Below are 16,406 nucleotides of genomic sequence, written 5' to 3'. Positions count from 1 at the left end.
ATCTCAGTGAAAAGACCCTCTGGAAACATCTGCAGTGTCTCTACAACCCCATAGTGCCCAACAAACCTAGTCTACATGTGTCAGTCAGTGAGCCCAACTCGTGTTTACTGTACCTTCTAAATCCAATCACCTGTTCAAACCTTTCTCTCTAACCCCATCATACACTCTGATTTCTGCTGACATCAGAGGCTCCCCTGATTGGGTGGGTGTGGCTCAAGGCGAGGTGAACACTATAAAGGCAGACTTCCTCAGAGCTTTCTCAGCGAACAGCCGCCGTTTTAACAGGCAGCAGCCCCGCGTCACAGACCTGAAGGAGCCTGTGACTCCTGATCTTCCTGGACACTTCAGGAGTTCTCAGTGGTAATACCAGTGATAGCAGACACAGGTGAGCATGGAATTTAGAGGAAGGCCCTTCTGCACATTCTGTCTTATAAGCCTATTTTAAGCTTAGTGGTCAGTTCCTACTGGTCTGATTTGAGCAAACAAGTGGCATTCCCACTTGCTGAAAATAATCATGTATTGGGTCAGCCGGCTGAACCTCTGCCTGCAGGCACCTTGGTCCCATGTGGTGCAGATTTTGTGTTGCATGGGATCTAGTTCTGTGCTGCTCCCTACTTATGCCCAGAAGGGAGGTGAGGACGGCCGCGTGCGTACGTGTTGCACAGCATCCTTGCAGAATCCAGAAGACTCCTCCTCCTGGCTTCAGGTTGACTTGGCCTCAACCTTGTTGCCTTTCTGTGCATGATCCAGATAATGGAGGAGCTTTTCGTCTGTTTTTCCTGCACTTGCTGGCTAGGCTTTCCAAGAAATGTGAATAAATGCTGATTTCAGCGTGGTGGCCTAGAGGCTAATGGCCTTGCCTGGAATGTGCCGGGATCCCATATGGGTGCCAGTTCTAATTCTGGTGGCCCAGCTTCCCATCCCGCTTCCTGACTGGGGCCTGGGAAAGCAGTTGAGGACAGTGCAAGGCTTGGGACCCTGCATGCGTGAGGGAGATCGCAAAGAATCTCCTTGCTTCTGGCTTTGGATCGGCCCAGATCCAGCTGTTCTGGTCACTTGGGGAGTGAATCATAGGACAAAAGATGTTCCTCTCTGTTTCTCCTCCTCTCTGTAGAGATAACGTTGAAAAAAAATATAAATAAACAAAGAAATCTTTAAACTCAATCAGTTATGGGATCAGTGTGATAGCCCAGTGGTTAAAGTCCTTGCCTTGCATGTGCCGACGTTTTATGTGGACAACACATGGGAGCAGGGATCAAGAAGTGCGTGGTCCCCAAATGCTTTCCCAGAACACAGGCAGGAAACAGTTTGGAAAGCAAGTACACCTGGATTAGAGCTGGTGCCAACATGGGATGACAACTTGTACAAAGAGAGGAATTTAGGCAAATTCCGCCTTGCAGGGCCCTCCTAAGGAAGTTTGTACTGTAGTTGAAACAAACTTGATACTTGCCTTAATTTCTTATCTCTTGGCTTAATGCCCCTGCCTGTTTTTACTTCTGAAACTGAGTTTTGTATGGGGCTGACTTAATAGTGAGTATACCCAGAGCCTTAGCCGGACAGAGCTATTTCAGCATTGTTGCCTCAGGAAAAATTTACCACAATTCTCTCTAATTTTACAGTATTTGTACAGAAGCATGGATCCATTCATAGTGCAAGAGTTCCAGAACAATGTCACATGCAGCATTTGCTTGCAGTATTTCCTGGATCCTGTCACAATGGAGTGTGGCCACAGCTTTTGCTGACCCTGCATCTACCTGAACTGGGAAGTAGGCTCATTGCCACTCTGCTGCCCAGAGTGTAGGCACAAGTCAGAGAAGACAAACTTTAAAACCAACATAAGACTTCAGAAACTGGCCACAGCTGTCAGGCTGGACAGAATGAGGCAGCTCCCGAGCTCACATGGGCAGGTCTGTGGTGCACACAGTAATGACACAGGAATCCTGGGTGACTTGGACAAGAACCTGTGCTGTGATTCTGTCTCTGAATCTTCAGAAGCCAATGGACATGGCCACAGCCAGCTGCAGTTTGCTGCTGAGGAATCCAGGGTGAGTGATATCTAAACAGCTGAGTAGGATCTCAGAGACCTCAAGTTGGAGAGAAAGATTTGTACTTAGGCTCCTGGGTAGTTGAGAAAGACACAGTAGAGGTGGTATTTTTGCTATATATTCCAAGAGGCTAGTATGTCCTTCAATGCTGTGGCTCAGGTTGATCAAGTCTCAAGTTGGGTTAATTTGACTTGAAGGAGAGCCAATGTAAATACAGTGTGCATGCACCCTCAGTCAGGGTTGATAGAGACAGTGGTCTGCAACAGGTCCTGCTTCATGGCCAAGTCAAGTACACACAGTTTTCTCTGCAAATATTGTATACTGCCTTCAGGCTTTCTTCAGACATTCCATTGTAATGTTCTGTCATGTCCTGTGTCCTACAGATCAGATGTAAAATTGATCATTTTGTGACACTATGAAGACATATTCTATATGAAACCCGTAACAAAACACTAAAACAGAAAGGAAAGAAAAGGAAAGGAAAGGAAAGGAAAGGAAAAGAAAGGAAAAAAGGAAAAGAAAGGAAAGGAAAAAAAGGAAAGGAAAGGAAAGCAAAGGAAACCAAAGGGAAAAAAAGGAAAGGAAAGAAAAAAAAGGAAAGGAAAGGAAGGGAAGGGAAAGGAAAGAAAAATAAAGGAAAGGAAAGGGAAGGAAAGGAAAGTATTAGGAAAGGAAAGGATAGTATTAGGAAGGGTAGAAAATGCCAGAGCCACTGCCATGTCAAATACATCAAGGAAGGGGAATAGACACTACTTCACCTCATTGTTTCCTAACCCTGAAATTGTTTTACAGGGAACTGTTCTAAAGGAAATGAATGCTCTATGGGAATTTATGCAGGAACTGAAAATCCATGTTCCTGAGGAAATAAGGAGGAAGCAGTCATTTATGGTAAGAATGAAAAGATTGGATGCAATGAACATAACCCCTTACACCTTTGAGCAATTTCCACTTCCTCTTCAAGGAGAGTGATTTCCTCACACCCAAAGCACAGTGTTGCAAGGATAACTCTCTCACTAGCTGAAAGAGCTAGTGAGAAGGATACTACACCCTGTCATCATCGCAGCTATTCCTGATGCAACATAAAAGTGTTACAAAAATCTTCTCAGACACACAAGTACTAAAATATTAAATGAGAGAAAAAATAGTACCAATGTGGAAACTTGAATAATTGCACAAATGTCTGTGTACTGTATAATATTTAAGCATTAAAATGAAAAAAAAAAAAAAACAGGCATAAAGGCCAGGAAGCAAAAGGTATAGAGATGAATAGAATTAGTGATGCAATTGGAATATTGATGAAGAAGAGGGTGAGAGAAGAGACAGAAAGTGAGACAGCTATCTAGAGAGAGACCCTGAGTTCTTTCTGGAGTATATTTAAAGAGAAGAGACTAGAAGTGTGCGGAGGTATTCCTAGCACCCCACAGCACCTAGCAAATGGTGTGCTAACTCAGCATAAAGTTGATAAAGTATTTCTTGAGAGTTTTTCACTATTTGAAGATACATGTGACAGAGAGAGAGAAATACAAGCAGATATCTTCCATATCCTGCTTCACTTCCCAAGTGGCAGGAAGATCCATGGCAATGTCAGGTTGAATGAAGCCGACTCACACTCCACCACAGCCCTCATGTGAGCCATCAAAGGCACAAGCCCTTAGGCCATGCATGCTGTCTTAGCACATTAGAATGAGCAAGATGTGAAGCAGAGAGGCTGAAACAGGTGCTCCCAGGGATAGTGGGGTCAACTCAGCAACTCAGCTAGTGATATCAGATGCTTCAAATTCCTGTTAAGTGTGCAGGTATGCAATTCTCACAAGCTAATCTCTCTACAGGATTATGTGTCCCTAAGGGAGGAGATGATCAAGGCACAGTATCAGAAGATGCATATGCTTCTTCATGAGGAAGAAGAGCTGCATCTGCAGAGACTGCACAGCGAAGCACGGGAGCTTTTGCAGCAGCTCCAGGACCATGAATCGAGAATGACCCAACACATAGAATGCGTGAAAGAAAAATACAAAGAGCTGGTTGAGATGTGCCACAAGCCTGACATGGAATTACTGCAGGTGAGCAGGGAAGGGCCACGTTCAGAGACATGTTGGCTTCTCTGAGCAGATTGTCAGGACACTAAAATGTTAACTGCACCTATTGCTACTCTCAGCTGCATGACACGTGTCAAAATGACTCAAAGATTTCATTGCCCTAACACTTAATTCTGCATGGGCAGAAAATCTTTTCTGTATCTTTGCCATAATACATTGGATAAGATTCTCTACTTTGTAATAAAAAATGCTGCTCCCAGAAAAAAGTTACCCAGAAGCATAATCATGCCAGTGCAGCATGATTCTTATCCATTCTGAAAATAAGTAAGCTTCCTGTGTTGAGCAGGATCAGCCATCGAAACTTGAAAGGATTAGGAACGCATTTTCTCTAAGGAAACTGCAGCCAGGACTTGAGAATATATTGATATTAAAAAGACTAATTTGCACAACCATGGACAATGCTATAAACTTGTAATTGGCTACGTAGAAAAATATCTCCACAGCCTGTCTTCTAGAACACTCTGATCCTTAATCTAAAATCAATTGCCTAAACAACTTGGAGGCTTTGCCTTTTGCTTGGGCCAGGATCAGTCACCCATTGCAATGCACTCTGCTTCTCAGACAGCTCTCTTCTCTGCTTAGCAATGTAGTCAGAAGTGCTCAGCTCTCTCTAGGAATGACAGCTGGGACTTGGCCTTCAGCCGACAACCTGTGGCATCTCTTCACAGCTTCATGCTGAGGTCCATCTGTTTTGGGCATACACTGGAATTGCTTCATGAGGTAGCTCAGGTTCTGTTACTTTCAGATGTGGATATTTCCTAGCAACTAAAGCAAACCATATTCACAAAAATGATGAGTTTTCCACAAAAGTTCAGGAAAGAGTTCTCAAAAGTAACTCATTTTTTGTCATTTTCTTTTTCTTGCAGAATGTGAAGACGGAATTGGAAAGGTGAGTGTAGAGCAACCATCTCTGAGGGGTGAGAAATTGTTGCCCTAAAAATGAGTCAGGTGCTTGTAATGTGATATAGTAACACAGTTTTATCAGTCTGTGTCCCCAATTAGTTCAGCTGGGGTTCTCAGCACTTTCCTCCTTGGTGTAAGTTTACAAGTGGCTGACTTCAAATGTGGGAATGCATGGTTCTGCAGAAAGACTCTGTTTCACCCTGTCTTCCTCTCTGCTCTTTCTGCTACTGCAATATCCCATCAAAGTGAATGGTGGGAAAGTAATATCAGCACAGGAAAGAGGAGGATTCCTCAGAATGGGGAGAGAAGGGAGGTTTTGCTCTTGGAAGTAGCAGAGAGCAGGCCTTGCTCTCTCCTAGAATTTCCCATTTTCAGGCAGGGCAGGATCAGGGGGATCCTCTCACTCAGCTTCCCCAGGACCAGGGCTGCCAGGCTGGAATTGCTTTTCCTTGTATGGCAGACAAGCCCCAAGCCTCCTGGCTCAGAGGATGTCTCACTGATGTACTGCTGGGGATGATTACTGGTAAATTGCCCATAGATGATTGCCTGTGATTGTGGATCTATAAAATTGCCAGGTCTGGCACTGTGGCCTAGCAGCTAAAGTCCTCGCCTTGAACGCACTGGCATTCAATATGGGTGCCGGTTCTAATCCCGGCAGCTCCACGTCCCACCCAGCTTCCTGCTTGTGGCCTGGGAAGGCAGTCGAGGACAGCCCAAAACCTTGGAATCCTGATCCCATGTGGGAGACCTGGAGGAAGTTGCTTGCTCCTGGCTTCGGATCAGCGCAGCACCGGACATTGTGGCCACTCGAGAGTGAATCATTGGAAGAAAGATCTTCCTCTCTGTCTCTAATCCTCTCTGTGTATTTCCTTTGTACTAAAAAAAGAATCTTAAAAAAAAAGAAAGAAAAGATTGTCAGAACTCTACTTTCCCTGAATTAGGGGATCCTGGTAGGATCAGCATGGTGGCCAATATTTCAGGGATGGAAAACACCTCAGAAGGTGAGGCAATCCGATGTGATGTGATATTCAGCCTAATGAACCATTTTATCGCAATGAAGTAGTAAGTGAAATTTACCTTCAAAAACCTGCAAAATTAAAACCTTCAAGCAAAATTGCTTGGGTACTCTCTAGATGTCTTGGTGACTGTGTGATTGCCCCTGCCTGAAGTGCCACGTGTTGTTCCTCACAGAGCAGAGCTCATGCGGAGATACAGGCCCCAGCCAGTGGACCCTGTGCTGACTTCTTGGAGCATCAGTGGACTTCGACAGATGCTGAATAATTTCAGAGGTAAGCATCAGCCTGCATCAGTCTAGCTGTCGTTGCCTTCTTCAGTGTGCGGGACATGAGCCATTTCCCATATTAGTCAATGTTGTGCACCTGGAAACACAATAGGGTTTACTAAAATTTTACTTTGCCCTTTGTTGAATCACTTTACAGTGATCCAAACTGAGCTTTGTAGTGAAGCTTGCCAACAGGCAGATGATCTTGGCTCACTGGCAGGGAGCTGGATTGCAAGTGCATCTGACTGGGAACAAACCTGCCCCCATGAGTGATATCATCTCCCATAGTCAATATTTTGATCTTCATTTTCACTGTAATTTAAATTTTTTGAAGCAACAAAATCCTTAATCTTGGTAGCATGACAGCAAACTGAACATGTGCCTTCTGTTTTTTGTCCGTAGCCTGTTGTTTGCTAGGAGGACACCTGAGTTGATTCTATGCACAGAAAAAAGATAGATAGATTTGATTTTAGAACATGGAAATGGTAATTCATTGACTAATTTTTGTTTGTTTCTTTTTGCAGGGCCTAATGGTTTGAAAAAGAAAGTGGCGAGTCGCTACCTACTCCTTTCTGAGGAGCTCAGATATCAAATATTTGGAGAACACCACGATGCTGCCAGTCAAGTCCCGAGAGCACAGAGTTTTGTTGCGTGGGGTGCACCGACCTTCCACTCTGGCAAGCATTACTTCGAGGTGGATGTATCGCACTCCTCCACCTGGATTCTAGGACTCTGTAGTGATTCCAGCATGGAAGATCCCGATACTATTATTAACACAGAGGGTGCATTTTTCCTTTATTCCATGAAGTGTGGTGATGGTCACATCCTCTGCACCAGTTCTCCATTATTACATCACTATGTGGAGAGGCCTGTGGGTCTGGTTGGGGTGTTTCTTGATTGTGAATATGGAATGGTGAGCTTCTATGATGTTTCCCAAAGTTCACTCATACATTGTTTCCCTCCAAACTCCTTCTCCTCCTTTCTGAAGCCCTTTCTTTGCATGGGTACTGCATAAATTGCCACATTTTATAATTGTTTCAGTTGAATGTCAGAGTGGATAATCTAGCTGTCTTAAAATCTTTCTCATGGGAGACATCACAGTCTTTATATGCCTTGTACCTAAGAGAGGGTAGATTAATTGTCACCCGTATACATTTCCAGTTTGGACAACCACATTGCATGTATGAAACCTTATATGAAATTTAACTTTAATAAAGAATATTGTAACCAATACTCATCTGATTCTAGTACCTGTTCAGTATCCCCTATAGGATTCCAACACCCATTTATGAGCCAACAATTCTTGCACTTTTAATTTGGTGCATTTCTTTTTTAATATATATAGATACATTGAATATATCTATATATATTTTAAAAATTATATTGCATTATGTGACACAGTTTCAAGGACTCTGGGATTGCTCCCACCCCTCCCCGTACCCTCGCTTCTTGGGAGATTCCTCCACCTTGTTGCTGTATTACATTTCAAAATCAGTCAAGATTCTTTGATTGCAAGCATGTACCAAGCATAGGGTCCAGCATCTTATTGTCCAGGTAAATTCAACGGTTTCTTGAGGAGACCATCTCTGGTCTGAAGGCAGAGCTGACAGAATATCATCCCAATCAATTTAAAGTCACAACATAACATCAAAAACAATTTACAACATTATGGAATTAATTGACATGGTATTGAGTAACCAATACGTTGAAAGAATTGCAAGTTCTTAACCACATTCTGTGACTCCTTCATTGATATTTCAGTTTTAGTTTGTACACAGAACCGGCTGCTATACACCTTAAAATGGCTATAGAGTACTCTTCAGCTGTCTCGGGTCTATTTTCATTTTCGTATTTAGCAGTTTATAAATAGTTTATAGTTTATAGTGTTGAAGCATAATTTGGCTGAACTTGGCATATTTTAGGAGAGTCTAAATGGAGTTATAACTCTAACAAGGCATGTCAACAATTGAGGTGCAGAACAGTTTTAGGAGGGGTGTGGAGAGAAATCTTCAATACCTGAGTGAGGAGTAACTAATCTTTAGGTGTTTCCTACTAAGGTATGTGTGAGTCCACACTGAGCATTTCCTGTCTGGTTCTAAGCTTTCCTTGTTCTTCTCTGTCTATTCTAATATGTGTGTGTGTGTGTGTGTGTGTGTGTGTGTGTGTGTGTGTGTGTGTGTGTTTTGGGTCTGCCTCCAGAGCGACCCTGATGGTTAATGAAAGAGGGTGGGGATTCAAAGTTGGGACTAAGTAAAACCCTAGTCCTGAAGGAAATTTACTCTTCTGTTTCTGTGGACTGCTCAGGGTTCCTGGATGTGGTTCCAGTGATCCTGGATCCTGTGAGGATGATTTGGGCTACTACCATCCCATGTGGTAGATCCAAATGCGGGTGGATGACCTCGGAATTCTTGGCCTCCAGAGGTACTCCAATTCCCAGTGGTCTCTTTGGCAGTTGGGATGTAGTCCTTGGTGCCCGTACTGATAGTCCTTGGTAAGAATCCAGGAGTCTCCAGGGTTGGGATAAAAGCATCCTCCTGTCTCTCTGCTCCACTCTGCTGTCCCCCCACACCCCCACTCTGTGCATATGAACTCCTGTTAAGAAGTTTTCAGGACTGCTCTTGATTTCCCCTGGCTGTCTTTGTAGTTTTACTGTTGTCTAATGCTGATTTGAATCTGTTGCCTATAAGTCACCTGTTATGTTCCTGATAGGTTATACCTCACGTCTTCCTCACACATTCTAAGGAGATGGAACATTTCTCTGCTCTCCCACCGCATTTCTGAGTTGCATAGGGTTTTAAATTATATTAGGTTTTATCTCAGATTAAGGCAAACATGTGGTATTTAACCTTTTGGGATTGGTTCATTTCTCTTAGCATGATGGATTCCAGTCGGGCCCATTTGACCACAAAGAACTGCATTTCATCTTTTTTAATAGCTGAATAGTATTTCATAGAGTAGATGAACCATAGCTTTCTTTTTTTTTTTTTTAAAGATTTATTTATTTTATTACAAAGTCAGATATACACAAAGGAGGAGAGACAGATAGGAAGATCTTCCATCCGATGATTCACTCCCCAAGTGAGCTGCAACGGGCCGATGCGTGCCGATCCGATGCCGGGAACCTGGAACCTCTTCCGGGTCTCCCATGAGGGTGCAGGGTCCCAAATCTTTGGGCCGTCCTCGACTGCTTTCCCAGGCCACAAGCAGGGAGCTGGATGGGAAGTGGAGCTGCCGGGATTAGAACCGGCGCCCATATGGGATCCCGGGGCTTTCAAGGCGAGGACTTTAGCCACTAGCCCATGCCACCGGGCCCGAACCATAGCTTTCTTATCCAGTCTTCTATTGATGGGCATTTTGGCTGCTTCCAGCTTTTTGCGATTGTAGATTGTGCTGCTATGAACATAGGCGTGCATGTTGGTTTCTTGTGTAGGAGATGTTTTGGATATATCCCTAGGAGTGCTATTGCTGGATCATATGGTATGTTGATTATCAGTTGTTTGATTATTCGCTAAACTGATTCCCATAGAGGCTGTACAAGTCTGCAATCCCACCAGCAGTGGAGAAGGGTTCCCTTTTTCCCCCATCCTCGCCAGCAAGTGTTGGTGGTATTATGTATTAACCTGTAATGGGGAGGGAGTGCAGGGAAATCTTTCAGGACCATAAAAAGAGTGAGAAAAAAGTACAATATAGCCTATCAAGATCAACTCTGGTAATTCATAGACAACAGACTCAAAGCGGCACTAAACAATAGCAAAACTACTATACCAATGTAAGAGGTGGGAATCGGGTGAGATCCTGACAACCTCTTAACAGGAGGTCATGTGCGTGGAGCAGGGGGGGCACTCCAGAGTGGAGCAGGTGGTAAGGAGGAAGCTTGGATCCCAACCATGAAGACTCCCAGACCTTCAGCACAAATTATTAATACGAGCAACAAGGACTATATCCCAAATGCCAAGGAGGCCACTGGGAATTGGATGCCCTCGGAGGCTGAGTACTCTGAGGTCACCCACCCCCAACCGGAGCTTCCACAGGGGATGGAAGAAGTCAAAACACTACCGTGCAGAAACCAACATCATCGGAAAGACAACCAGAAGCCCTGAGCGGTCCGCAGAAACAGAAGAACAATAAATGTCCTTCGGGACCATGGAGGAGAGCTTTCTCTGGTCTGAGTTTGGCTGCAACTCCGGACCCCCAACTCCCTCGCAATGACCATCAGGATCGCTCCGAAAACCCCTCATAGCAAACAAACAATCATACAAAATAAAAAAAACCCTAAAATAAATAGACAAACAACAAAAAGTAGCGCTTGGAATCTGACAGGAAAGAGCTGGCGTGGATTGGCTCATGCCTCGCTGGGTGGGACACAAAGATTAGTTACTCCTCACCATGGTGTTGGGGATTTCCCTGCACAACCCCCCCTCAAAAAAATGTTCTGCACCTAAATGTCGACAAATGTCTTGTTAGAGTTACAAGCCAGTCTAGATTATCCCAAAATCTGCAAAAATCAACAAAATTATACTTCAACACAACAAATGGCTAATTACTAAAATGAAATAGACACAAGACAGCTGAATGGTACCTTATAGCCATTTTAAGGTATATAGCAGCCGGTCCTGTATCTAAACTAAAATTGAGATGTCAATGAGCTAATCATAGGTTGTGGTTAGGACTTGCTTTTCTGTTTTTTTTTTTTTTTTTTTTTTTTTTTTTAACGTACTGGTTACTCAAAACCATGTCAATTCCATAACATTGCAAACTGCCGTTGATGTTATATTGGGACTCTTAATTGACTGTGATGATATTCTACCAGCTCTAACTTCGGACCAGAAATGGTCTCCCCAAGAAACTGTTCAACCTATATGGACAAAAGTAGCTGGACTTTATGCTTGGAATATGTTTGCAAGGAAAGAATCTTGATTGAATTTGAACTGTAATGCTGCATCAAGGTGGAGGAATCCACCAGGGGGAGGGACGTGGGGAGCTGAGATTCCCAGAGCCTATGAAACTGTCACATAATGCAAAATAATTAATATATATATATATAAATATATATATATATATACATATATAAAAGTATATTAGGTTTTACAGTTTTTTGATATAGTCATAAACAGTCTGACTCACATTGATTGTTGGTTCATTTGTTATATCACAGTATCTTATTGCGTGAGATATAGACAGTTTGGTGTTGAAACAATATTACACTTTACAGGTACTGTTTTGCAGATTGACATCATTTCATGTTAAATTAAGGCAAATGTGTTATCTAACGATTTGGGATTGGGTCATTTCCCTTAACATAATGGTTTCCAGTTAGGTCCATTTGGCTACAAAGAGCTGCATTTTTCTTTGTTTGCTTTGTTTTGATTAAAGAGCTGAGTAGTAGTCCATGGAGTAAATGAACCACAGCTTTCTCATCCAGTCTTCTGTTGATGGGAATTTGGGCTGCTTCCAAGTTTTAGCAATTATTGATTCTACACATGTCCAACAGTTTCATTGGGAATCCATCTTTTGTCTGGATGCAGGGATGCATGTTCCATTCTACCCCCTCGTCTGTATATGATAAACCCTAGTAGTCCATCTCTCTACATCACCATAAGTGAGAGGCCATGAAACAAGGTCAACAACCAGTATGAGTTAGGACAGCCACATCAACAACAACAACAACAACACCGCCATCTGAAACAAATTGCAGCACCTTGAAAAAAATAATGTGGCACTGAGTAACCAACCCATGAGTGAAAAAAGGAAAACACAGGAAGTTTTTTGGAAAAATGACTCCAGTGGATGATTCATGATCATGTGATGAATTCGAATGGAGAAAAGAGATTATTTGGAAGAAACCAAACTGAAATAAAAACAACAAACCGATGGGATACAGCCAACAAGCAAACAACCCATCAAAACCAGTATGGATTGGACTATTGGAGTTACACTTTGTATGTTTCCTTCCTTATATGACAGAGAATATATGATATTTGTTCTTTTGTGTTTGACTCATTTCACTGAGCATAATGGTCCCTAGGTGGAACCACCTGGTTGTAAATGGAATAATTTCATTCTTCTTAATAGCTGAAATATATTCCATGGAGTAGATGAACCAAACACAGTTTCTTTAACCACTTTTCCTTGGATGCACATCTGTATTGTTGCCATGTCTTTGCTATTATAGATTGTGCTGCTGCAAATATATGATTACAGATCCCCTTCTCACATGTAGATTTCACTTCTTTTGGGTGTATTCCTAGGAGCGGGATAGCTGGGTCATATAGCAGCTTTATTTGCAACTTTCCAAGCACTCTCCATACTGATTTCCACAGTGGTTGTACTAGCCTGCACTCCCACCAGCAGTGAAAGAGGGTGCCTTTCTCCCCACATCCATTCCAGCAGGCGTCGTTAGTTGAGTTCTGAATGTAGGCCAGTCTCACTGGAGTTAGGTGGTACCTCAACGTGCTTTTCATTTGTAGCTCTCTTATGGTTAGGGAACCTGAGCATCTTTTCCTATGCCTGTTAGCCATTTGAACCTAATATTTTGAGAAATATCTGTTCATTTCTTTTGCCCATTTTGTTACAGGGTTGTTTTGTGTTGTTGTTGTTTCTGGGTTTATGAAGCTCTTTGTATTAGTCCCCTCTCACTTGTGCAGTATGCAAATTTTTTCTCCCATTCTGTTGGTTGCTTCTTCACTTTGTTAATTGTTTCCTTTGTTGTACAGAAGCTTTCTAGTTTGATGTAGTCTCATTTGTTCAATAGGGATTTGATTGCCTTTGCTTTTGGCGTCTTTTTTATGAAGTCTTTCCCAGTTCCTATATCTTGGAGTGTGCTTGCTATGTTTTCCTGTAATAGTTTGATGGTTTCTAGGTGTAGATTTAGGTCCCTGATGCATTTAGAGCTGATTTTTGTATAATGTGACAGGTGTGGGTCTCCCTTCTTTATTCTGCAAGCTGCTATCCAATTGTCCCAACAGCATTTGTTGAATAGACCAGGCATTTTTCTTGGATTGTTTTCAGATTTCTTGTCAATGATGAGTTGACTATACATGTGTGGATTCCCTTCTGGTGTTTCTATTCTGTTCCACTGATCTTCTTGTCTGTTTCTGTACCAGTACCAGACTGTTTTGATAACCACCGTTCTGTAGTATGTCTTGAGGTCTTGAATTGTAATTCCTCCAGCTGGATTTCTACTTTTTACGATAGCTTTAGCCATTAGTGGTCTTTTGTGATTCCAGATGAACTTTTGTATCATCTTTTCTATTTCTGAGAAGAATGTTGCTGGGATTTTGGATAGAATTGCTTTGAATCTGTATATTGCTTTTGGTAATATGGTCATTATAATCATGTTGATCCTGCCAATCCAAGAACATGGTAAGGTTCTCGATTTTTTTAAGGTCTTCTTCTATACTTCCTTTTAAAAGGATTTATCATTTTCATCATAGTGATCTCTCACATATGTAGTTAGCTTAAATCCTAGGTATTTAAGATTCCTCTCCTCTATCTTAAAGGGGACTGAAGTTACAATTTCTTTCTCAGCCATAGAATTATTTGCGTACATTAGTGCCATCAATTTGTGTTCATTAATTTTATATCCCGCTACTCTGCTAAAGTCTCTGATGAGTTCCAAAAGTCTCTTGACTGAGTCTTTTGGTTTTCCTATGTAGAGAATTATGTCATCTGCAAATAGTGATAATTTCAATTTCTCATTTCCAATTTGTACTCATTTAATTGCTTTTTTTTGCCTGATAGCTCTGGCAAGGGCTTCCAAAACTATATTGAAGAGTAGCCGTGAGAGTGGACATCCCTGTCTAGTTCCATATTTTAGTGGGAAGGCTTCCAATCTTTCCCCATTTAGTATGATGCTGGCATTGGGTTTTTCATAAATTGCTTTGATTGTGTTGTAGAATGCTCATTCTATGCCTATTTTGTTTAGGATTTTTACCATGAAGTGGTGTTGGATTATGTCAAATGCTTCTCTGCTTCTATTGCGAGGATCATATAATTTTTATTTTTCAATTTGTTGATGTGATGTATCACATTTATTGTTTTGTAGATGTTGAACCATCCCTGCATGCCTGGGATGAATCCCACCTGGTCTGGGTGAATGATCTGCCTGATGTGTTGTTGAATCCTGTTGGCTAGTATTTTATTGAGGATCATTGCATCTATCTTCCTCAAGGATAACGGTTTGTAGTTCTCTTTTTGTGTTGTTTTTCCATCTGGCTTTGGTATTAAAGTGATATTAGCTTCATAGAAAGAGCGTGGAAGGATTACCTTTCTTTCTATTGTTTCGAAAAGCTAGTGTAAGATTGGGGTAAGTTCCTCTTGAAATGTTCGGTCCAGGACTTTTCTTGTTTGGGAGGGATTTAATTACTGATTCAATCTCAGTGCATGTTATTGGACTGTTTAAATTGTTATTTGCTTCTTGATTCAATTTTGGTGGATTGTATGTGTCCAAACATCTATCCATCTCCTCTAGGTTTTCTGATTTGTTTGCATAGAGTTGCTTGTAGTAGTTCCTGATGATTCTTTGTATTTCTGAGGTATCTGTTGTTATATCTCCTTTCTCATCTCTGTTACTCATCTCTGTTACTGTTTAAGGTGCTTGCTGTTTCTTTTTTCTTTGATGGGAACATCCGTGAGTATCATCTGTAGGGCAGGTTTAGATGAGACAAAATTTCGATGCTTTTCTTTATTGTGGAAGAGTTTTATTTCATTTTCAAAGACAAAGGAGAGCTTTGCAGCGTAAGTTATTCTAGGCTGAACATTTTTCTCTTTTAGAATCTGGAATATGTCACTCCATTCTTTTCCGCCTGTAATGTTTCCTCTGAAAGGTCAGCTGTGAGTTTGAATGGGGTTCCCATATATGACACTTGATGTTTTTCACATGCACATTTAAGAATTTTTTCTTTTTGTTCAACTGAAGAGAGCTTGATTATCATGTGTCGTGGTGAAGTTCGTTTTTGGTCAACTCTGTTGGGAGTTCTGTAGCCCTCCTGTATGTTATTTTCTAATTGTTTGCTCAGATTAGGGAAGTTTTCCTTTATTATTTCACGGAATACACCTAATCCAAACTTCTCTTTCTGCACCTTCTGGAACTTCCATAACTCTTATGTTGGGCCTTTTAATCATATCTTTTAATTCTTGGATACTTTTTTTTGCTCGACCTAGCTCTGCTTCCAGCTTTTGGCTTGTTTCTTCATGGTGACAAGAATTATCTTTTAATTCTGATATTCTGCCTTCTGCCTCATTTATTCTGCTGTTGAGACTCTCCACTGTATTTTTAATTTGCTCTATTGTGTTCTTCATTTCTGATATATCAGCCTTAATTTGATGTATTACTGCTATTTCTTCTTTGAACTGTTGTTCGTACTTCTCATTATTTTTATTATTATTATTATTAATTATTTTGCATTATGTGACAGTTTCATAGGCTCTGGGAATCCCCCCTCCCCACGCCCCTCCCCCCTGGTGGATTCCTCCACCTTGATGCAGTATTACAGTTCAAATTCAATCAAGATTCTTTCCTTGCATATGTATACCAAGCATAAAGTCCAGCTACTTATTTTCCGGATGGGTTGAACAGTTTCTTGGGGAGACCATTTCTGGTCCGAAGTTAGAGCTGGTAGAATATCATCACAGTCAATTAAGAGTCCCAATATAAATCAATGGCAGTTTGCAACATTATGGAATTGACATGGTTTTGAGTAACCAGTATGTTAAAAAAAAAAAAAAAGCATGTTCTTAACCACAATCTATGCTTAGCTCATTGACATCTCAATTTTAGTTTAGATACAGGACCGGCTGCTATATACCTTAAAATGGCTATAAGGTACCATTCAGCTGTCTTGTGTCTATTTCATTATAGTATTTAGCCATTTGTTGTGTTGAAGTATAATTTTGCTGATCTTTGCAGATTTTAGGGTAATCTAGACTGGCTTGTTACTCTAACAAGACATTTGTCAACAATTAAGGTGCAGAACATTTTTTTTTTTGGTGGGGGGTTGTGCAGGGAAATCCCCAACACCATGGTGAGGAGTGACTTATCTTTGTGTCCCACCCAGCGAGGCATGAGCCAATCCATGCCAG

General features: G+C 41.7%; 1 protein-coding gene across 1 annotated transcript; it reads left to right on the top strand.

Annotated features, from left to right (window-relative positions):
* Nucleotides 1-1,877: 1,877 nt before the first annotated feature.
* Nucleotides 1,878-14,103, top strand: LOC131483068 (tripartite motif-containing protein 64-like). The gene is made up of 7 exons (XM_058679982.1): nucleotides 1,878-2,045; nucleotides 2,838-2,933; nucleotides 3,875-4,105; nucleotides 5,008-5,030; nucleotides 6,236-6,333; nucleotides 6,851-7,133; nucleotides 14,067-14,103. The coding sequence occupies exons 1-7, from the start codon at nucleotides 1,878-1,880 to the stop codon at nucleotides 14,101-14,103; spliced, it is 936 nt and encodes a 311-aa protein (XP_058535965.1).
* Nucleotides 14,104-16,406: the final 2,303 nt, after the last annotated feature.

This window comes from Ochotona princeps, chromosome 23 (genome assembly GCF_030435755.1).
Source record: "Ochotona princeps isolate mOchPri1 chromosome 23, mOchPri1.hap1, whole genome shotgun sequence".
NCBI classification, from domain to species: Eukaryota; Metazoa; Chordata; class Mammalia; order Lagomorpha; family Ochotonidae; genus Ochotona; species Ochotona princeps.
This window is presented reverse-complemented; position numbering and strand designations above follow the sequence as displayed.